Here is a 24,119-nt window from a genome sequence, read left to right as displayed (position 1 = left end):
AGTAACATTCTGCTTTTGTAAGCCTTGTTATATATTATTTCTTTTATATGGCTCATTCATTGATGATACTAGTAAGATGTTTGATATTTTTGATGGCTGTTGTAGTTTTTCAAGGGTCCCAGTGCTGTGCTGTGGTCGCTGACCAGAGTGGATGTCTTTGAGGGTTTTCTCTTTGCACTCTACAGCTTTTAGTTTGGGCTTTGCAAACAGACACAAACCCTTATGCTCAGTGGAAGTCCAAGAAAATTTGGGTTGCTGCAGGGTCTCTTCTTTCCTCAGCTTCCCCAGGGTATTACCTTGGTGCTGGTGTGACTAAAATCTGCCCCAGTTTTCCATGTCATTGAGGGCACCTGCTGCATCCCTCCTTTCCTGTGACTGGTGATGTGCCTGTCATCCCCTCTAACCCTTTCTGCTAAAAAGGCTCAATGTGGGGCTCTCTATTGGCCAGCTCACTTTTACAAGAGTGTACGAGTTCAATTTGTGAGGGGCAGGTTTTATTGCACCTGATTTATCCCCAGGTTAAGCCACAACAGCACCTAATGAACTCTGCAGATAACATTGAGTTTTATGGGGTAGAAAACTGGTGTAAATATGTTCTTAAAGTAAGATTCTTGGTAACATTGTAGCATGTTTGTAGTAGTGTGGATGTGCATCGTTTCCACCTTTCTACTCTTCCTGTTTTTTCACTAGTGCCCTGAAAGATCAATAAAACCCTAATTAGCATATTGCTAAGGTTATTATATTTCTATATACTGTGGATAAGTGGTGTGATTGGGCAGTGCTTGGTATGAAACCAGAGAAGGGAAGGGCTGTACAATTAATTGTGCTGAGTGTACAGAATTTACTGATTATCCTGATCTCTCTGCACCAGTCCCTGAAATTAGGGACCCCCAAATCAAATTCTGAGCTCGTATTTGTTTTCCCTCTCCCCTTCTTCCTTCCTTCTCTCCCCAAAGGCAGCTCCGAGGTGCTGGCAGAGGTTACTGGCTGTGCTTTCCCTGCAGGAGCTGTTGAGCCAAGGAACAGCCCTGGTGTCCAGGCAGGGGCAGGGAGAGGTGGGGCTGTCTCTGGGGAGCTTTGCCGCTCTTGGTTCTGCCCTGGGTGCTCCCCAGCCTCTGCTCTGGGCTGCTGTCACAGGATGCTGAGTTAAAGGGACTCCTCCTGCTCTGATCCAATGCTGCTCTTCTGTTTCCAGGTCCTCTCAGATATTTTTTGCTTGATCTGACATTAAAGGTATTTGTTAAGAATTTTTTCCTCTTTCATGAAGCGTGACAAAGAAAAGACACTTTCTTTAGAAAGACGCTGGAAATGATGCTCAGCAACTTTCCATTTGATTCTTCCTTGCATCTTTTTTTTTCATGTTCATCCTTTTTTTTCATTTTATGCTTCCTATAGACACTAATATATTTTCTTTTCCTGCCAGTATTTCTTCCTGTCTGGCTTTTCTGGCCATTGCTGTGATTGGAGCCCCTGCCTTGGTAACAGCATTGCCCCTGCCCTTCACACTTGTGAGCATCCCTTGGCATCTCCCTGGTCTGCCCGGAGCCCTGGATTGAAGAGGTGGCTGGGGAGGGAGATCATTCACTGAGTGCAAAGCTGGCCTCACTTAAAGAGCTTCTTAAGCTGAATTAGTTCTGTTGGGTGCCCCATAACCTCGTTGGCATCCGAGAAGTGGTAAAACTGCTTTCCCCTTGATGCACGGTTCTTGGATGCTGCAGCGTGTTTACACTTGGGAAATATTTAAGTAATTGGTTTCAGCAAATAATTCTCTTGTGATGTGTGGGGATTTTTTTTCTGTATTTATATTCTAAACCATTTTTGAAATACCAGTCTGGCAAAAAAAAACCCACCCTGTCTGAAGCAAGGAATCTGCTCCCTGATTGTCTGGGCTCGGTTTGCAAACCAGCAGGGCATCTCCACAGGGAGCCGTGTCTTCTCTGGCCTTGGGAGGGTCTGGGGAGCCAGATCTGTGGGTCTGAGCAGGGTGGTTTGAGTGGAGCCCAGACAGGATGAAGGAAGCTCCTTGATTGTGTGCAGTGTGTATTTTGAGCCTTACAAGTGGATTTTCTGTTTGTCCTTAACCCTTGGAAAGCCGCTCTCTTTCACATCCCTCTCTGAAGAGGGAAATTAGGTGCCTGAGTGCTCAGAAGACTGGAACTCTGGGAGAGGAAATCCATTACTCCAGGAAAAAATGGAAATTCCTCTTCACCTGCTGTAACAACTGCAGCATTGTCAGGAGCCAACATCTGGGAGCTATTTCTGGGGAAAAGTCAAAGTACTATTGTTCACCAGGAGGAACAGAAATGCATTTTCTTCCTTTTGTAGGTGTCTTTACAGTGCCCTCTAGTAAACTTGTGGAGAAATGCTGGAGGGGTGTTTCTCAGCCCAGGTGGAGAGAATAATGAAAACAGGCCCTGGAAGAATTAAAAATTAAATAAATAATGGAGCTCTGGTCCCCTGGGACTGAGGTGCTTTTCGAAGGAAGCACTGCTGATATTAAAAACTGATAGTTACTTGAAATGAGAGACATGGCTTTAGTATTCCACAAAAAAGGGAAAAGTGGATAAAATCCTTTAAGCTCTCCTTCTGAAATGGTTACGAGAAGGAATTTTGCAGTTAGGACCTTCAGAGAGGTTTCCTCACTGACTTAATTCAAATATAGGGTGTTAGATGGTCCGACTTGTGTTTCCTTTGATTTATAAAAGCAAAATGACCTGAAAGAATGTTCCTTGCACAAGGTGAGAGGTTTGTGGGGCTCAGCTGCTGCATGAGAATTCTGTAAAACCCAAGGATATTTTTAAACAACCTGAAAGAAATCCATGTTTTTGGGCTTAGTGCTTATAAAGGATTTTTTTGCTGGCACACCAGGAGGAACAAAAGGTGTACCAGAAGTTGTTTTTGAAGCACAGCTGGTAGGCAGCTTTTTATTTTCTTTTTTGAGTGTGGATTTAAGGCAAATTAATAAATCCTTGTGAGTAGAAAACAGTTTAAGAGTGGGAATATGGACTGGACATGAGGAGCACCTCCTTGGTGGTGATTTTTTTGGGGACAAATTGCACCAGGGTACCACGAGAAGTGGTCCCAGGGGTCCTGCTTCAGGTGAAGAGGAGCTGGTGCCATCTTTTCTCCTGCAGTTTTCCAAGCTGAACAGAACTGCAGCCCCACAGTCAAGGGACAGAGAGGTTGTGACCTGGTGTGACAGTGGCTGCTGAAGGGAGCCATGGCACAGCACCTGGGACAATTCACTGGAAATAATAAAATCACCTGTTCCAAATCCAGGTAAAATGCCTGACTCTCTCAAGGGGTTTGAAAGGCTGTGGAACTGAACACCAGATAAATGCATCTCCACAGACATCTGATCTTTGAGATTACAATCTGTGTTTGGATTTGGCTGTTGATCGTTATCGTGTTTTTCTTGCCATTATTTAATAATATATGAGGTGATGGTATCACTTACAGAGGGAGTGGCTGGATGCAGGGATGCTTCCTTGCAGTGATTTACTGCAGACACACCACACTCTTTGCTCTTTGGAGGCTTCTTAATTCTATTCCTGCACACTTTTTTAATGGGCTATTTTTAAAAATATAGTTTTGTGCTTGAGGTCCATCAAGACGGTCAGTTAAGCCAACAGTAATTTGTTATTTAACAAGCAAAAGGTAACTGGAAATACAAACAAAGCTCTAAAGGCATTGTTGCAAAATACAGCTTGCTTTGCTTGACTGGTGCTTTGTTTACAGGCTGTGCTCTCTGGATACTCCCGAGTTACCGAGGCCGAGTTCTGAACCATGTCACCTCTTTGTCTCTTACAATAATGCCATCGTTGTGGTGGCTGTCTTGATGTTTGTGTTCTTGGTGGTGCCTGATGTCAAAAACCTTAGCTCAGTAGCATCATAGACTCTGGGAATGGTTTGGGCTGGAGAGGACCTGAAGGATTATCCATTTCCACCCCCAGCCACGGGCACCACCATCCCAGGGTGCTCCAGGCCCAGCCGTGGAGCCTGCAGGGACGGGGCAGCTCTGGGCACCCTGAGGCACCCAGGGCCTCAGCACCCTCACAGGGAGGATTTCTTCCACATGTCCTCCTCCATCCTGAAAGCTTCTCTCTCCCTTGGGGGTTTCAGAACAGCCCCTTCCCTTGTGGGTGGGGGAATTTGGGGCACCACAGTGTTCCTCAAGCCCATTCCTAGCCCGCAATTCCCAGCCATGCTGGGGCCAGGAGGAGTTTTTCCACATGTCCTCCTCCATCCTGAAAGCTTCTTTCTCCCTTGGGGGTTTCAGAACAGCCCCTTCCCTTGTGGATGGGGGAATTTGGGGCACCACAGCATTCCTCGAGCACCATTCCTAGCCCGCAATTCCCAACCATGCTGGGGCCAGGAGGAGTTACTCTTTGTGATGGATATCTTTGTTACAGTGTGTTAAATCATCAGAGGAGGAAATCTGCTTGGGCTGAAGGAGAAGGGAAGCTACTGAGTCTGGGAAAGTCTGGATTTATACAAGGCATTACTTACCTCATAATGTTCTGTCACTTGCTGTGCCAGGTTCCACTGTCAGCCCCCGCTGGAGTTATGGAAGTACCAGCAGGATTTATACTGTACTCTGCAGTCTGGGGTAGCTCTTACACTCCCTCCTTTTTTTCTTGATGCTTAAGTGCAATTTAATTTTTGTCTGGTATAATTTGTGGGTTGCAGAGTCTTTTTGAAGCAGGAGCTGAAGAGGCGTTGGGAGAACACAGTTTAGAAATGTGACCTTGGTTTTTGAGTGTGGTGAACCTGCCAAGCACTGTGTGTTTGATTGGGCTTTGGAAGTGCTTTATGAAAGTAAAATCAAAAGATGTTTGGCTGATATATATTGCTGTTGTAGTTTAATTTGATCAGGTGGTGTATAATCTCTATTGCCTGTAAGAGAAAAATGTGATATTAAGCAGAAAATACATCTTTGTCTAAACATTGGTACATTGTAGTATCATAGATAAATTTTGCTTATTGGGGAATGCAGAATGCTTCTGATGCTGTCAAGGACAATAAATTACCAAGCTGGAAATATATACATTTATTTAGAGATTACCACATGCAGCAATTTGCCCACATAGATAACGTGCTCCTTAGCCATGAATATGTGAACAAAACCACAGAACAAGTTCCCTGTGAGCTCCTGCTGGCAGCCTGCAGGGAATTGCTGGGGAACATCTTCACTTAAACTACGTCTGGCTGATTCTGGAGGCAGCTTTTTGTAATGATGTGGGTTAGGAAGGGCATAACACTGTCTTTAGGATTACAGAGACCATTGGGAATGTTAATTAAATTCTGAGGAGAAGCCTTTTGAAAGTGCAGTCCTGCAGCCAGAGAGCTTGGAGCTGTTATCATGGACTCGCAGTGTGGGAGAAGGGGCTGTCTAACAGTTCCTGCCAGCCTGATCAGGACTTGTCAGATGTTCTGTTTCACATGTCAGGCTTGAAGGGTGTCATATCCATGCTCCTGAATTGCCTGGCAGTCAGAAGGACAGGTATTGCCCCCAGTGCCATGTCACTCCTCAGCTCCCAGCAGTGAGTGATCTCTCTTTATCAAAGCCTGCTTTGACTCCTTCCAAACCAAAGCCTGGTGTACTGCTCGTCAGCTAATTGTGATGGCAGCTTTTGGTGCCTTAATTTATCGCCCTGTTTGGAAAAAGGTGTTCTGAAATGATGCCTGTGCTTCACATTTTCCTTCTGCATGGTTGTTGCATTTGGTCCTTGTAAGATGTGCTGTGGTTTCTTTGCACAGTGAAGGGAAGTGTGGTGTTGGAGCCCTGTGCTTGGGCTGCAGCTGCTGCTCATCCTCAGGAGAACATCACGACTGAACACTTCTGGTGGCAGCCCTGAATCCCAGTCAGATCTGTGGCACTGCTGGTAAAATCTCCAGACACATTGCTGTGCACCAGTTTGAGGTGATTTACGTGCAGTCAGTGGGACTGAGATCAGAGTGGTTTTGTCTGGAGTTATTTTCCTAAGTGCTGTAATTCCTGATGAGCTCGTGGCAGGCGGTTGTTAAAGGATGCATTTCAGTGATTTAAGGTGGGTGTTGGAGTGCTTGTGTCTTCCAGAAATTAACTGGATAACGAAGGGAAGCTTCTTCCCACTTGTGCAGCTGCTTGGCATTTACTGTTCTACACATTGCTCACGTGAAGCCTTATAAAGATGCACCTCTGCACAGAAAATACCCTCACAGGGAAGAATTCCTTCCCAATATTTAACCTAAACCTGCCCTTTCCCACTTTTTAACCATTCCCTGTGTCCTGTCCTTCCATCCCTTGTCCCCAGTCCCTCTCCAGCTCTCCTGGAGCCCCATTCAGGCCCTGGCAGGGCTCTGAGCTCTCCCTGAGCCTGCTCCTCTCCAGGTGAGCACCCCCAGCTCTCCAGCCTGGCTCCAGAGCAGAGGGGCTCAGAGCATTTCCGTGGCCTCCTCTGGGCTCTCTCCATGTCCTGATGTTGGAGGCTGTTTTGTGAGGATTTTTGTGCTTGTGTGTTCTAGGTAAACTTGTATTTGCTGTCTCTCACTCTGAGTGGTTGATGGTATAAACTGTATTTGTAACATTTTCACATCACTTAGGGAAGAGCAAGGACAAGGTTCGAGTTCAAATTTTGCAGGCTGTTCCGTGGAAGATGGAAATATTCACAGGACCCAAGGGCAAGTTAATACAGTTAGGCAGGAATAATCAGCTAGTCTAACATTAAACTGAAAGTAGCAAGCCTTACAGCAGCTTCCAAGAACAGGATCTGGGCATTGTGGTAGTGATGTAGTCAGCAGTGCCATGCTGCTGAGCTAAACCCGACTGCCTGTGTGCTGGGGTGGGCACAGGAGTGCTAAACCCAGCTGGGATGGGCACAGGAGTGCTAAACCCGACTGGCATTGGCACAGGAGTGCTAAACCTGGCTGGGACGGGCACAGGAGTGCTAAACCTGGCTGGGATGGGCACAGGAGTGCTAAGCCCAGCTGGGATGGGCACAGGAGTGCTAAGCCCAGCTGGGATGCGCACAGGAGTACTAAGCCCAGCTGTCTGTGCACTGGCAGGGCTGAGTCAGGGAGCTGTGGAGCTTCCAGGACACAGAAATGACTCTGTGTCTGCAGGCTGGGATGGGCACAGGAGTGCTAAGCCCAACTGGGATGGGCACAGGAGCGCTAAGCCCAGCTGGGATGGGCACAGGAGTGCTAAGCCCAACTGGGATGGGCACAGGAGCGCTAAGCCCAGCTGGGATGGGCACAGGAGTGCTAAGCCCAACTGGGATGGGCACAGGAGCGCTAAGCCCAGCTGGGATGGGCACAGGAGTGCTAAGCCCATCTGTCTGTGCACTGGCAGGGCTGAGTCTGGCAGGGCTGAGGGAGCTGTGGAGCTTCCAGGACACGGAAATGACTCCGTGTCTGCAGCTCATTCAGATCTTGTCTGTGCCAGGGCATTCCGTTGTGTTTTGGCACATCTGGCTCCCTGCCAGATAATAATAATAAAGGGGAAAAATAAACTCCTGCCTGGTGGGAATGAGTGAGATTTATCTGTTCCTATTCCGAGCAGGAAGACAGACTTATCTTGGCATAAGCTCCTTGGCCAGTGTTAGCACAAACAGGGGCAGTGGTGTGTACCCACCTGTGTGTGCAAAGGGGAAGGACTCCCTGCACCAAATATACACCCATTCTACCCAAAATCAGATGCTGTCATCCAGCTGAGTAATCACTAGGTTGATGGAGTGGGAGAAATGGCTCGTTGGTAGAAACAGAAGATTATTAAGATCAAGGGTGTACAAACCCTTCTCGTGCTGAATTCAGGCTTGAAGGTGGCACGAGCGTAGCTGGCTGCAGTGTGGTTCTCTAACTGCAGATCCTCTAAAATCAGAATAGAGACCATGTTTTACTTCCTTCAGGCTGGGATGGAGTTACTCACCAACCCTTCCCATTTTGTCCCCACTGCATTCGGTGCAGGGGCACAGTGACATCCTGGGATGAAGCAGTTTGTGCTGTATCTTCCCAGGGCTCTTGGCAGGAGTTGATACCTCTGGAGCCTGGCTGAGAATCTGCTTCCCATTCTTCCTCAAGGTTTATAATCCCTGTGGAGCTGCTCTAGGTCTTGCTGTGACCTCTCTCGGCATCCTCTGCTCTATTTCCTTGGACACCTTGTTGCTTCCAGAGCAAGAACAATTTTATTCTATCAATGGATTAGATCTGCTCCAATCTGCACTGGAGACTGGCAGGACAAACAAAAAGTTGCCCTTCCCCTTTTAAAGGTTTTCTGGCTTTTGTTTGAAAAGCCAGAGTGAATCAAAACTCAAACCAGTGTATTTTGTTCTCATAGGGGTCTGGATTTATTCTGGAAAAATTTAGAGAAGCCCGGAATTGAAGGAAATGCTTCCCTGGGAAAGTCTGGGGACTGTGCAGCTCAGGCTTTAATTTTGATAAGAACTTTAGGTTTCTGCAGCACTGGAAGAGATTATAGGGATAAAAAGGTCAAAGATTCTCCGGCTGTTCATGGCTCTTGTTTCTGCTCTGCCTTTTGCTGCTTACGAGCTGACACTCAGAGGATTTCAGAGGCACAGAGACTCGAGAACATCCACACATAGGTGCCCTTGTACAAACCAGAGTAACACAAGCAGCTCCTAGATATTTAAGTTTCATTGATTTTTTTGTTCTGTATATTTGGTTTGGGTAATTTTTTGGGGGATGTCTCTATTATCCTCAAGAAAGACAATCCCAAGGATTTGGATCCCAGCCTAACAGGTCTCCAGCCTGACTCTGTCACTGGAGAAATGTCAATATTTCTAGAATGTTTTCCTTTATTTCCTCTTTAAATTCCTGAAGGTAAGAGAGCATTTGAATGCTATCAGCTGCCGAAGCCTCATTTATCTGTTTTTCTTTCACACCACTCCTGCCTTATCTCCAAGTTGCTGTGGATTGTGAGCAGCAGAGACAATGGGCTCTGTGCAGGAAGGCTGGAGTCCCTCTGGGGGGAAGTGGAGGCTCTTTGGGGACCAGGCACTCTCTGTGTAGTTCGGTGATAGAGGAAATCACATCAATTTGTTAATTAAGGTCATTTTAGAAGGTAAATCCGATTTTAAAAACCCCACAAACAACCAAGCAATGGGAGAAGCCGCACTGCTTCCAGGACAGCCTTTGTTTGCATGTAAAGGTCGCCTTCAGAGTTTGTGCTTTTTCCATAAACCCCAGAATTATTCTGTGGCTTAATTAAACAAATCTCGATATTAAGTGCATATTTGTCTTTCAGGTGGACTTAAAATATTTCACCATTTTTTTATTGACCATGAGATGAAATGTTTTTGAGATGAGTGCAGGAGTTTGTTATTGTTATACGAGTGTTATTTCTAAGGTGGGCTTTAAAAACTGAGATGCCCTTTTCCCTGAAACCCAATGTTATGCTGATTGGAAAACTGTTCTTCTCTGGAAGAATTTGTCTTCTGTTTTCTACAGAAGATTAAATTAAGACAAGTCAAAGTGATATTGACACACAATCGTTCTGCTTGACCAAATACACCAGAAAGACAGTAATTAAAATTCACTTCTTAATGCAAACTAGATGTTAATTACAGAACTCTTTAGGGAATACTTAAAATGAAAAAGTAATCATGTTTATCCTGGGTAGAATGGAAATAAAAAACCACTGTGTGACACTTGAAAGATGTGTTAAGCACAGAATGGGAGACTTTCTCCTGAGGGCTGAATTGTTCTTGATGGTTCCCAGTCTTGGTTGGGCCAAGAAGCTGAGAGCAGAGCAGGGAAATACATTTTAGGGATGAAAATGTCTGGGAATCTGAGGGTCCATGGTGTGAATAACCAAAGCAGAAAACACTATTCTTGCGGTGAATACCCCTTGTGTGAGGACACGAGGCTTGACTCCATTTTCACCAGCAGGCTGATTTATTATGTTATATATTATACTAAAATACTACATTAAAACTATACTAAAAGTACAGAGAGAGAAAAGATCAGAAGGCTCCCAAGACGAGAACAGAATAGGAATCAATAACAAAATCCTGTGACTGCTCACAGCCTTGGCTGTGGTTGGTCACTGATTGAAAACAATCCACACGGACCAATGGAAGATGCACCTGTGGCATTCCACAGCAGCAGATAGTTATTATTTACATTGCTTTCCTGAGGCTCTCAGCTCCTCAGGACAGGAAAAATCCTAGCAGTGGATTTTTCACTAAAATATCATAGCTACACACTGCCATACAGACCAGGCTGGTTGTGTTCTGGGGGAGGACGTGAGCGGTGCTTGTGCTCATTACAGTATCTTCAAGGAGGGTGCGTTTCACATTAAAAACGTGGAAAACTAACCCAAAAACTGGGTGATGTTTTACAGAATCCCTGGTGAGAACCTTCACTCCTTTCTACTTCCTGGTGGAGCCCCTGGACGCGCTGGCGGTGCGCGGGGCGTCGGTGATCATGAACTGCTCGGCTCAGTGCGAGACCCCTCCCCGCATCGAGTGGAAGAAGGATGGCTCCTTCCTCAACCTGGTGTCGGACGACCGCCGCCAGCTGCTGCCAGATGGATCTTTATTAATTAACAGCGTGGTGCATTCCAAGCATAATAAACCTGATGAAGGATATTATCAGTGTGTGGCGACTGTGGACAACCTGGGGACCATCGTGAGCAGGACAGCGAAGCTCACCGTGGCAGGTAGGGCTCTGGTTTGGGAGTGTGGCTGAGATGGAAGGTGTGGTACATGAGTGATGTGATGGGTCACTCTCACAATTCAAAGGGAAATATCATGTATATATGTTAAGAGAAGTTTTACAGATTTATAGTTAAGCTTCACCCCCTCCTTATGTTGTTATCAGGGGGTGGCCTGGGTTTGGGACATTTGGGAGGGTCAGCTCCTTACTGTGGCAGCACCTGACCTCCAATCAGGATGTCAGGAAGTGATCTCCACCACTGGGCAGGGAGGAGTTGATGGACAGAGCTTTGGGGGAACTAAAGGGTTAAAAGGCAAGACCTCCATTGTGTGGGTGAGCACATGATGGGAAAAATCCTCTGCTCCTGGCGCTGTAATATTTTCTCCATTCTGTCTTTTGTATTTTTGATAAGGTTTTAATGAACCTTGTCAATTTTTAGAAATCATTTCTCACATAAAGGATTGCTCTGCCCTTAGAAAAGCGGGAAGGTGCTTCCCAAGGAGCACGAGCTGGTTCCATCAGCTCGGGGAAGCTGGGCCTGTGGCTCTCATGGTACTGGCTGGGAGGTGGCATGTGTTCTGTTCCTGTAGGCAGCTTAATGGGGGTGTTCCTCAGGAAATGCTGCAGATCAGGAGAGCTGCAAGGAATGGATTAAGAGAAGTGTCAGGTGTCTGAAATCACAATGGAGATTTACCACAGCTTAGAAGGGAGAAGAAAACAGGATTTTGCTTTCTTTATGTATAAATATCCTTAAAATAACTTTCTGTGCTTGTATGTGGAGAATTACCTGCTCTGTCTGAAACATTTGGGAAGCTCCTAACAGCAGTGTGTACAGTCCCTGCAGGACTGGGAGAAAGGTAGGGAATGGAGCCCTGGGGCGTTGTGTTTTTCTGTTTCTTGAGTATCAGGTGTGAACAAGGACGCCTGAAAAGTAGCAACCAACCAAGTGCCCACGATTTTCCGTTAAATAGCCCAAGTCATAACCTCAGCTTCGGTGGTTTGGGTACCCTTTAGACTTGCTAGGTGATAGCCTTATTTTGGGGGTAGGAAGCAGTGAGGGAGTGAAGTTTGCAGGTAAAAATAAAGATTAAGTCTGGGAAAAGTGGTTTGTTCTGTCACTTGCTTATTTCTCAGGGCTTGGTGTTGTCAGCTTGTGTCTTGTAAACAGTAAAGCAGGAAGAGATTTGTAATTACTGAGTAAGGGTGAGACTTCAAAAACCAACCGAACAAAAAACCCAAGGTAAACTAAGGCGCTGTAACTAGAAAAAAAAAAAAGCCTGTGAAGCGATTTCCCTTTGTTTCTCTAATGATGTTTGCCAGCCTTTTTCAAACAGTTTTTTTTTGCTTTGCTTAATAAATGTCTCGGGGTAATGAATTCTTCCTGAGTGGTGCTCCTGCATCTCCCAGAGCTGCTGCTTCCATCGTTTGAATTCGGATGTTGTTCCCATTAACTTGGCTTGTAGCATTGTTGTGAAACATCAGCAGTGTCAGAAATAGAAAAATTGGGGTTTTATACCTTAAAAGAGTGACTTTGAGAATCTCTTAATGAGGAATAGATTTCCGAGCTTCTTGGCAATGAGGACAATAAAGGCAGTTCTCCCACACTTCTCTCCAGCAATTACCACCTCCTTGCCTCGCTGCTGTCGGGATTAATTCTGCTGCTTTCCACATGAGAGCCTTCAGCCTCCTGCCTCTGCTATCAGCCTGCTCTATATGATCATTAGGTGAGGTTAATGGGGTTAAAAATGAAGGTAAGCCAAAATGTCTGCTGAATTTCCACTTCCATTTTCTCCTCTCTAGGTAGAAAGTACTATTTCAATTGAGATTTTCTAAAATGATGGAATCTCGAAGAGCCTTTTAGTACTTGAAAAAGAACCCAAGTACTTGGAGAGAAACAAAAAAAGAAACCCAAAAGCCTACTTTAAAAAAACCCCACAACAAACAACAATGCAGTTATGGTGAATTTTTTTTCCCAAAAAAATCTTAGATAGAAAACAGAACAAATACAGTTTAGCCCAAGACAATAAGGGCCTTCCCCACACAACAGTTGCCCCCTTTGGCACACGTTGGCCTGACAGCTGTGTATTAAGAATATTGATTAATTCCATGCAATAAAAACAGTACTTTTATTGCCCACAACGAGAGGAAACACTGGTGACACATGTTGTGCATTGCCTTTTGCCATCCTGTGCTTTGGAAACCTGCCCCAGAGCATCCTCGGGCTGCCCTGCTGCAGAGGCTCTGGCAGATGTGGGTGTGTGAAAACCTATTTACCACCCCAGACAAGTGCCAGGAGCTGGGCAAGACCATGCTGAGTTTAATCCTCTTGTAGGGGAAAAGGCACTTGGGTTGCTGAAGGCTTTGGAATAAGAGGTGGAATATTTAAATTCTGGTTTAGCCTGTTGCTTTTCTTGTCCTCATTTGCATCCCTTAGTTTTAACAGTGGTTTTTAATATTCCTTCCCACTCTTTGTTTTAATTGGCAGCTTTCAGGCTGTGGTGAGCGTGGGCATTGTTGGCATAGAAAGGGCTCCCCTTGGCCTCAAAATTCCAGTGGGAGGGAGCAAATTCCCCTCTCAATTGAGCAGTAGTTCCTCTGCTGTGTGTGAGTGTGGTGCTGCCATGCACCTGATCTCTAAAAGGAAACATTATGAAGTGTAGGTTGCATGTTTTAACAGCTTCTTACTCATTAAATAACTCTTAAAATGCCAAGTTCTGGTGTGTCACAGAGTCCAGGGAAAGGAAATGCAGTAATAACATGTAGTGTTCCATCATGTGGATACAGGGCTGGAATTTTCTGTCTTGCAGCTGCACAGCTGGTGGGTGATGCTGAGCAATCCACCTGCAGGAAGGTGGCCACATTTGGATAAGTTTCTCAAGTCACTTAAAGGACTTGCTGTATATTCTAGTGTGAGGGATCTCAGTTTGTTGGGTTTTGGAACCTGAAGCTCTTTCATTGTCATAGGGTGACAGGGGTTTGATCAGTGAGCCACTATGAAAAACTCAACCCAAAACATTCTCTGAGTGCCTGAGCCTGGAGTGCTGGGTGAGGGATTGAGGGAATTGTGTTAGAGACAGGCTGGGCTTTCCTCACTTTGTGTTTGACCCTGCCCTGAGCGTGCCATGCAGGGCAGTGGGGCATGGCAGCTCCCTGTGCCCTTGGCAGCGTGCCCTGAAAGGACCTTCTCCATGTGAGATGATCCATGAGAAGACTTTGCTCTTTGGGTTTTGGAGGGGTGAGGATCAAGAGCTCCTGTGGCAGCTGAGCCTTGTAAAGAAACTGAACTTTGCTGCCTTTAGATTTCAAAAAGTCAGAGGACATGATAAAATATTCCATTGTGAGGAACACTTGAATTAGGCTGTAACTTGAAATTGTGTGCTGCTACACCTTGGTAGGAAAGTGTTTGCTTTCTGCCAGGCTTGTAGTAGTAAATCCTTGATTTGTAGGAACTGCAAACAACAATAAATGTTAATTTTCTTTCATGAGCAGCAGTTTGGGGATATGAGTATCTCTTTCCCATTCAGTTTGGTTCCTTCAAGCAAATGAAGAAACTGTCATCACCAGTTTCTAAGGGCAGTCAAGGGAGAAGGTGGTCATACAGTCCATGTAGTGTGTGGGATTTCCCCATTGTTATGATGGATTTGAAATAGGGAAAGTCAAAGGAACTGCCTAATTTATGTAAAGCCACAACACTTTAATCAGTGCCTTGGTACACTATGTTTTTTAATTGGCTTTTGAAATGCTAATCTGTCTTTGATACTTAAGTGCTAGTTAGATCTTAAGAAGGGTAGGGGGTTTAAAAAAGCTGCTGTAAAACATGGATTAAAAATAGATTTACAAAGTTTTGGAGATCTGTGTCTGTAATTCATCTTGAAAAAATAAATATGTATGTATTTTAATAAAATGTGTAATGACATGAGCTGAAAATATTCCCGGGATGAGCTTTCCCCAGTCACTGGTTGCTGTGGCTTGGTTCAAGCTTTTATTAAGAGCACAGATACATGAGGATCTAAAAGTTGGGAAGTGTGACAGGGGCACTGAGTTTGATCATGCAGATTTATTTGCTCTGTAAATCCATTTCAAGACTGCTCACTAAATTATTTGTTTCACCTCTTGTCATCTCCTTTCCCCAAGTGAATCCAGCTGTTTTTCTTCCTCTTCTTCCACTTATCCTTGCATTTGATAATTCTTGGCTTTGAGCTTTGTGTCATTTGCTTGGCCGTGATGAGGCAGCTGTGGCACTGCCTTGGTACAAACTTCAGGTGTGTCTGAGTTACATTAATTCAGAAGCACTTGCTGATAACTCCTGACTTGTTTTTTCTCACCTCAACTAAATAATCTCCTTGAATTATTATTTCTCATTTCAATACTCACAGAAATTTTATTTTCAATCCTTCATTTGGTAATTACTTTTAGAAAAAGTACAGACAGATCACTTCTGTTAAGAAATGCTCCTGCCATGTAATGTCAAACTCTAAAATGGTTCAGAAAGCAGAAGGATTTGATATGTGCTTAGTAAAAGTGTAGTATCTCCTTTGGAACCACTGAGCACATTGCAGGGGCAGCCCAGGCCAGGAGGAGGATGTTCCTGAAAAGTGACTCTGGAAGTGCCACAGAGAAGCTTTACATGTTGTTTTGTGTTGAAACCTTGGGAGACTTCCTGCTTTTCCACTTCACATTTGGGATGCTGGAGTGGCCCTACCATGTCCATACTTGGCAGAAGGATTTGGAGTGATTGCAGCCATACTGAAGCTCTTGGTTCCTGAGCACGGTGTTCTGTGCTCTGCTGACCTGGGGAAATCCCAATGCTGGCCCATCCTGCCTGTCCATGGCTGTGCTGGGGCACAGGGCTTGGGGCAGCTCACTGACAAACTGGGCACTCTCAGAAGTGCACCCAAAGCTGCTGTGGCTGTGCTCTGAGTGGGGTCAGGTGTCCCCAGGTTGCTGTGGCCGTGCCAGGTGTCACAGGGGCCCTGCAGGGAGGAGGGACCTGCCCTGGGTCGGGTTTGGCTGCTGAGAGCTCCTCCAGACACCACTTGGCTTGGGAAACTACTCCAGTTTTTAGCTGACCACGTTGCCTCTTCAAGATTTATTTGTATTTTGTGTGAGTCTAGTTTGAGGCTTCCAAAGTGATGAGTGGGAGGCCTGGATGGGCTGTGGTGTCCCTGAGGCTTGGAGGAGTTAATTGAGTTCTGAGCCAGGGTCTAATCCTGCTTCTGGTGCTGCTCATGACACCAGCTCCAGATCTCTGCACTTTGCCTTTTCTCCATGGGCTAATAAAGAATTTTTCTACCATAAATTTCAAGTGTTACTTGTTATAATACACCAAGGTGCTGCAAATGAGATGGGCAGGTAGAGATAAGGAATTCTGTATCCATTACAGCTCTGGGTGGCAGGCAGTGGGTGAAGCTGTGGCCAAGAAATCCTGATCCAGGCCATTCCCTGAGCACAGCCTGTGTGGGGAGCAGGGCCTGGAGGGATGTGGGCTGGCAGTTCAAGGTAGAGCTCTGCAAAGCTCAGCAGCAGAGGTGTGCTCTGTTTCCTTCTGGCGTGTTAGAGTGCTTAGCTATTAAATATCAATCACTTATTTCTGTATAAACAACGGTGAATAGATTAGGATTTTTTTCAAACATTAATTTGCGCTGAAATTTTATCTTTGCTTTTTTTACCATAACTACAAGGAGCTGCACGGAAGTAGCCAGATTATCTGGTTCTGTTTGCTCATGTCCTCTGAGAAGTTTGCCAAGCTCTAAAGATTACAGCTGAGCAGTGTTTTATTTCTCACTAGACTCTATGTGCCATCCCAAAGTGAGAGAGAAGCTCAGGACAAACTGTCCCCGCTCTGCAGAGATGGAGTTAACTTAGAAATAACAGCACGTTTTTATCCAGGATTGCACATTTCCTTTAACAGTAAGGAGAAAAAAGTAATCTTGATCTGATCTTCGTGAATGAAGAACATTCTGTATCTTGGAATTGGAAAAAACCTCAGAGCAGAGATACTTCAGAGGAGGGTACTTAAGAGCACTTAGCCAGCAAGTGACATGGGTGATAAATTTTCCTTGCAAAAATATGTTTTTCTATGAAAAAAGCATCTGTGTTTTTCATAAATTGGCTTAGATCAAAATGCATTTCTTCATGACAGGTAAATGGCAAAGGTGGTTTTAACACAACTGCAGTTTGTACAGATTCTGTCAGCTGTTACTGAAAGTGTGAGAGTTTAGACACTTAAGACAATAAATACTCTGTTATTTGTCATTCTCAATTCTTGCAGTTCACATTTGTGCAGTTAAAGCAGCAAAGAAAATCTGTGTGAGCCTTTGAACTGGTCTGCAGTTCTTGGACTGAAGGCAGAGGTCCAGGTTCAAAACTATTATAAATTTTTGTCTCAGATTGGGATTTAATACCAGAGCCTCTTTCCATGTCCAGGACAGAGAGGGGCAGGACTTGCCTGCAACTGGATTGCTGCTGGAATCCTGGGGAAAGCCCACAGCAGGGAATGTGACCTGCTTGTTTTGAAACTCTTCATTGACATCTACTGACCAAGTCAGAGCCCAGGTGAAGAGACTCTTAATTGCTTACTTAAAACTAGTTCCTATTGAAAAACACAGGTTTTCTGAAGCTTTTGTATTTCAAGTTTATTTCACTTTACATCAGACCAAATCCAGCAGCTCACTATCCCTGTCCTGAATTCTGTGGGTCAGTGAGCCAGTTAAAGCTCATTTGTGCTTGCTGGAGGGTGACAAATGCTCTGCTGAAGCTGGAGCAGAGCGGGCACAGGGAGATGTGTGGCACTCGTGCCTGAGTTTCCTGCTTTGGTAATGATGTAATAGTGCTGCTCAGGAAAACCTCATGTTTTCTAGACTGAAATTCACGTCCCGTGCAATGCAAGTCTTGTAATTAGCATAGGGAATATCCTTTGTGCATTTAGTTCATGGGCAAAGCCATGTTCATGTACTTCAGAATAATATCAACTTGCTGTAAATCATAAGAAGTGGGAGCTCTTTGCAGCATATGTTCCATCTTGACCTTTGCCTTTGAAAATATGGCAGGTGATGGAGTTAATCTGTGGAGAAACAGGAATTTGGTGGAAGGGAGCTGGGGCCAAATCCCTGCAATCCTGTGAGCTGATGCTCGGCTGCGGGGTCTGGGTGGTGAGACAAGGACAAAGTGACACCATACTGATGGTGCATCAACACCCCTGAACAAGAAACTTGGCTGAACTTTGTTTAGATTGGATTCTCGTTTGTTAATATTTTGACTGGGATCAGATTTTCCCCTCTTTCTGCTCTGCGTGTCAGCACCAGCAATCCCTGTGTAATTCTGTTTGACAAGTTAGCGCCGAGCTCGCTCGGAATCCCGAGCTGTCAGCAGAGTGATGGTTACATCTGCAGCCTGTGCTCCTCACTCCCTGCCTGCTCCTGTGTGCAATCAGCAAGAGATTGCAGCTTTATTTGTCTACAGTGAAGGCTCTGTGTGCTGGCATTGTTCAGGTTTCTGATTGACTCAGTATTGCTTTTTGAAAACGATAAGAACCTGTACTATTGCCCCAAGCGAAGGGCGACGCAAAAGCAGCAAGGGTAAGAAGTATCAAGGCACAAGTGTATCACTGATTAATGTTTTATTTTTCTGTAACAAACTCAAGGTGAAGTTCAATGACCCTGCAAAGGAAACAAGTTGGAGGAAAAATATTTTGAATAAGGAAAAATTAGGTTATGACATTTGCGAGGGTTGATTTCAGTGAGGCTAGTTCTTGCTAACATTCTTGAAAGCATAGGGTATGTTTCACCCTTCACATAAATACGCTGGGAATAAAGATGTTAAAAATTGTTAAAACTCTCCAAGTCCTAGTCATTTGCATATAGAAACCCCTGTTGGGGGGAACGTGGGGAAACATCCCTGGATGATTTGTGTGTTTCTGTAAAGGTGTTGCTCTTCCTTCTGTAACAGCTTCTGAAGTCAGCCCTGGCTTAAATGCACTGTCAATCTGCTCTTAAAAACAGAGGAAAAATTAGGCAAAGAAGGGTTCTATTGTGGAGAGACCTCTAAAAACCTGTTCCTGATCCTTTGAGGTTCATGGCCAGCAGCTGCTGGAGGGGTCAGTGGTGTGCTGAATCCACCTGAGCTGTGCTCATGTTGGATAATTTGCAGTTATATGGCTTTTAGTGTGTGCCTTTACCCTGCCACACACCCTTGTTGTCTCCAGACATGTCTTTGAGCTGCATGTTTGTGTCTGTACAAGTTTTTTGTGCTTTGTTTGTCTGCTGTTCTGTCAGCCTTCAGGCACCCTGGTTTTGGGGCTTTCTTTGCCATTCACGCATCCCGAGGAGTTTGCAGTGAAATTGTTGGTTATTTCCTGTCTCTAAATGCCTGTTGTCAGGTACCAGCTGTCTTTGTCACTGTCTATAGAGTTGCACGCAAAAGTTTTTCAGATCTTTCCTTTCTTCCAGTTTTGTGATAAATTTATCCTGACAGTCCTCTCTGTGCATTAATCTTCTTTGAATAGCTTGCTCACATGAGCTTCCGTAATTGATAGCCTCGCCTGGAACTAAAATTATTTAACCTGTCAAGCTCTTTTCTTTCACCACAACCCTCGGATCTTATTCTTCTTTTGTTATGGCTCTCGATTTTGTTTTAGAAAGAGTAATTGTGAGCCTGTAGGGTTCTTATTTTTAGGCAGTCTGTTGATGAAGAAGACCTGAAGTTCCTTAAATGATGAGGCAATCTGTGTGCCTTATCTTTAGGGCTTCTCTTGAAATCCCACAGGGGTTTCATTGGTCTTGCTATTAGAATGATCTTCAACAGCAGCAAATAAATGACTCCACGGTTTGCATGCCCTCAGTTCATTTTTCTGGCATTAGAATGTTGTTTTAGCTGTTTCTTGGTGTCTGTGGAAGTCAGATTCGTCGGCTGCTGCAGCTTTTCCTGCTGCTGCTGGAGCTTTTGTGTTGTTTGGCCCTTGAACTGCCAGTCCTGTCTCTAATTTTCATGATACTATTTCACCTCCTCTATCAGAAGATCTGTTTTTTTGTTCTGTGCCATTCCTTGCAGCACTGTGCCATTCTTGAGCCTGACCATGTGCTATGGACAGACATCCCCAGCTCAGTCCCACTGCTTTTCTTGTAGTTGTGGTGGTCAGTAGTGACCTCAGTGATTTTGTCACTCCCATTTCATTCCTGAAATAATTTATTGATCTCCTCTTGTTATCACCTAAATAGAATTTGGATTTACTTGTTTTGCCAGGTAGAACATATTATGCTGATGTGTTTTCCTTGTCCAAACACCCTCTAAAATTTTGGATGTGTAGTAGATAAAGGGGAGGAATTGTTCCTTGTGAGGGTGGTGAGGCTCTGGCACAGGTTGCCCAGAGAAGCTGTGGCTGCCCCTGGATCCCTGGCAGTGTCCAAGGCCAGGTTGAACAATATTTTCTGCAATATTTTGCTATTTCTCACTGCGTTTTTTTGTAGACCTTCCCCATGTCATCAGATAATTGAGCTTGAAAGGGGCCTTGGGACATCTGGGGTTCAGTTGTTTGTTCAGAAGAGCTCTGAGGTGCCACCAGGTCACTTGGTGTGTCATTGTATGTGACAGTACCTGTGTCTGTGTGTGTCACTGATGTGTCCAGTGACATTTTCCTCTCATTCTGGCCAAGGGACACTGTTTTTAATCATCACATACCATGTTGTCCATGCTGCCATGGCTGTGTTTAACCAGGTCAGCATTCTGGTTATGCACTGACATTTCTCATTTGTGTTCTGTATCCCATATACTGCCCACCTCTGTTTATCCAGCAGGGACATTTGGTAGGTTTTCCTCTCTCCATGTTACAGTCCTTGTAAAAATCCTCATCCCTTCCCCGAGGAGCTGTCTCCTGCCCAGATTTTTGGTTGCATTCTCCCCTAAAGCAAGGGGGGAGAATGATGTGCTGCTTGGTGTTTGTAGCAAGGACTGGAAGCATCTGGCTGAATTATCCAAATTCAGGTGCTGCTGGACTTGTGTTCTGCAGCAGTGTTTGTAATTACAAAGTCTGCTCCATGTGCCAGTGAGATCCATGAAATATGTCTCATTAGCAGCAGTGTATTTTAAGCCGTTTCACACCTCTGCCACTCCAACAAATGATGCTGAATAATGTTGGAGAGAAGGAGCTGTGATAATTTAATGAAGTGTCCACAGATGGCTGGACTTATTAATTTTTTAGCAGGGCTGGGGTGAGGAGCTGATGCACTAACAAAACAGGCGGCATCTTTGTGATGGCTGCGGCGCTGAAGGGTAGCAGATGTTGGAGCTGTCCTAACAATGGGGGATCATGTTCCCATTCTCCAGTACCTCCTCGTGGTGCTGAAATCTCCACGCTTCCCAAGAGGCTGTTTGGGAAAAGGAGTCCTCAAAATAGTTATGGATTTGTCATGAGTTCAGATTTGATCAGGCAGACAGGAATGGGGGAAAATTCAAGTGGCTGAAAATTGTGAGCAGTTTGTGGGATCATTCACAGACTAGTTGGATGGATTTCAGACGGAGAGTGGAAGCTGTAGGGTGGAATGTTGGGAGCTGGTGCTGCTGGAGTTAGACTTGGGTAAGTTAGGAGAAACTTGAATAAAAGTTATCTCTGGGCAGCAAAGGCTTTTCACAGATGGTATCCAGGAGGGAACAGGATGTAAAACCTGCCAGCTGCTCCTGTGCTTTACTCTTTCCATACTGCAGTAGAAATTGGGGAAAAAACAGAAAACATTTGCTGAGCACATCGAGATGTCACAAGAAGGCCTGAAACTAGTCTTGGGAAAATGTTAATTGCACAAACATGTGATGTGTGTGTTTAGAGCAGTTTAATGCTTGTACAAAGTGTTATCTTAAATTCCAGTCAGAGCAGTGGCAACAGAGGGGACACATGTGAGGAAAACTCCCAGAGGCTTGTGACCACTCATACAGCCCTGCCCCAGCAGGAAAAGGGAATTGCTCCCCAGCTTTCTCTTCCCTAAAGATGAGGAGATGGTTCTCATGTGTCACTTTCCTTCTGCAGGGTTGATTTGGTGAGATGGGTCCCAGAGGGTTGGTAGTGCTCTGTGGGGATTCAGCTGTGCATGGCAGTGACATCCACACTGAGCAGAGCAGCGTTGCAGCGCTGCTGGCAGGCTGCAGAGCACAGGCAGGTGTGACTGGAGTTACTGCACACAGCTGAGCCAGTTCATTAGTAATGGCTGATAACGAAGCTTTTTTCCTTTCAGTCTCCTTGGAAATGATTGGCACTGGCTGCACTTGCAGGGAGGTTGCTGAACTAGGTTGGCATCTGGCTCAGGGCAGTGAATTCCCTGATTCTGCAGACTCTAGGAGATGAAATACTGGCTCCATTGAGGGCAGGAGACTACAGCCAGAATTTTAACCATCTGTGTTTTCCAGGAGCATGGGAATTATTGCTCTTCTAGGCACATCTTTTTCAGAAATGGAGACAATGGGCCACAAATCTCAGTAAGGCTGAGACTGGGAGTGCTGATTGAATGCACCACATTTGCATTAATAGATTGTTCATTCACATTCCTACCATTGCTCTGGGCTTGGATGAGGGGAAGGAAGAAACAAAAGGGAAGGAGAAAAGAGGCACAGAGCTGACTTCCCCACCTTCTCTGCCATTTGCATTGTCCTAGCAGAAATGAGGGGTTTGGGATGCATCTAATCCCTGTTATATGCACGTGAGTGCACTGTTGCTTCTGTGTTCTCCTGCCTGTGTTTAGAGCACATTCCAAATGGAAAATCATCCTTCCTAAATTGAGTTTATTAACCTGCATTCTTGCTAGGTCAGTAGTATTTTCCTTTGGTGTCCTTAAATCGATGCCTAATGTATGTGCACTGCCACAGAATGATTAATGTGTGTACAAACATGAAAAAATTGTCTTCAATGTCAGCAGCCCAAAGTGTCATTTATCATGACATTCATTTACCAAAAGATGGGCTGATGTCTTCAACTGATTGCTCTGCAAGACATGGGTGAGGAGTGGGGGCTGCTTCCTCATTAGGAGTGTATCTTCCATCCCTGGAAGTGTCCAAGGCCAGGTTGGATGGGGCTTGGAGCACCCTGGGACAGTGGAAGGTGTCCCTGCACAGTGCAGGGGGTGGCACTGGATGGGCTTTAACGTCCCTTCCAACCCAAGCCATCCAGGGACTACTCTACTCATCATTAGAACTTCTTGCTTAGCCTTCTTGATTGAAGTGTTTGGGAAATACAAAGCACTGAGAAAAAAGTATCAACTTTTAAAAAAGTTGACTATAAAAATAGCTTTAAAAGTGTTTGCAGTTTAACTAGACTGAATTGGCTTATGTGGTAATGCCTCTAAAAATGATTATAGAAAGTTCAGGAAATGCTGGCTTAGGAGTTGATAATTGATGTTTTGAAGACAGCAGCTCTGTAATGGAAAGGTTCCGGGCTGGGAGATGAAAGGGTATTTTCTAGTGGCTCACTGCTGCAGGAGGTGTGCCAGCACTCTGGGACCTGCTCCTGGATTTATAAACAGATCTCCAAATTAATAGTAATTAAGGTCTGGATTTGGAGTGCTTTTTATAATGCATCGTGATTGTTTTGTGGTTGTTTGTTAGCTAAAGCAAAGGGTCCTCCTCCACAATGGAGGCTTTTAAGCAGTGCAAATTGCCAATAATTGTAGAATAAGAGAAAATTACTCTTTAGGACAAAATTATAGGCTAGGTTAAAATGTATATTTTAAAACCACACAGGACTATGACGAAATACAGGTTTTAGTGGCATTTAAGATGACTTGGAAAATGAAGTGTAATTTCATTTCTAGTGAGTAATGAAACCATCTTGAATAAAGCTTATTTAACCTCAGTGGAGCACCTGCACACAACAGAAGGCATGAGGTCTGTCTTGTCCAGGAAATGAACAGTACTTGTAAGGGATTAAAATTAAAGGATATTTGAGCTGTGTGTGAAAAATGGCAGGGCTTCAGTTCTCCAGGAACATTCCTGCTTGTGCTTGAAGTAGCCAGTATGGGGCTGTACCAGTAGGAGCTGCTGGGAGCACAGAGATGGCAAAGGTGAGGTGAAAACAGAAGTCACAGGGTCACCTGGCTGAAGGAGGAGACCCAGGATGGGAAAAACTGGCTTAATATGCAGGGCTCTTAATAAATGAGAATAGTGAGAGAGATAAGAATCAGAGGTAATTATGAACATATAATGGGTTCTGTCAAGAAGGAGATTTTCAGAAAGGACAGATGTTCAGAGACTGGAGTTCAGAGGCTCAGGGTTAACAGCCTCATCAGCTGTAAGAACAACTTATTTACCCACTGAATTAGTGAGTGTGGCTAACGAGGAGACCTTGTTACCCTTGCTGTGGCCTCCATGGTCTCACAGGAAGAATTAAGTAATGCTCCAGACTGACTAATGATGGAACTTCTGAGCACAGTGTGCAAATGTGGCAGGTGCAGAGAGACCTTGGGATGGTGCTGGGACAGAGGGATGGG

General features: G+C 44.9%; 1 protein-coding gene across 7 annotated transcripts in view; it reads left to right on the top strand.

The window, feature by feature from the left end:
* Nucleotides 1-24,119, top strand: part of NEO1 (neogenin 1) — a 170,206-nt gene that overhangs the window by 43,131 nt on the left and 102,956 nt on the right. For all 7 annotated transcript variants that reach the window (XM_039723089.1, XM_039723088.1, XM_039723087.1 and 4 more), the window contains exon 2: nucleotides 10,343-10,660. In XM_039723089.1, coding sequence (XP_039579023.1) covers nucleotides 10,343-10,660 — 318 coding nt within the window. The remainder of the gene's footprint in view (nucleotides 1-10,342; nucleotides 10,661-24,119) is intronic.

Source organism: Passer montanus, unplaced genomic scaffold (assembly GCF_014805655.1).
Source record: "Passer montanus isolate IOZ18808 unplaced genomic scaffold, ASM1480565v1 scaffold5, whole genome shotgun sequence".
NCBI classification, from domain to species: Eukaryota; Metazoa; Chordata; class Aves; order Passeriformes; family Passeridae; genus Passer; species Passer montanus.
The sequence above is the reverse complement of the archived record's forward strand: the minus strand, read 5'-3'. Positions and strand labels throughout refer to the sequence as shown.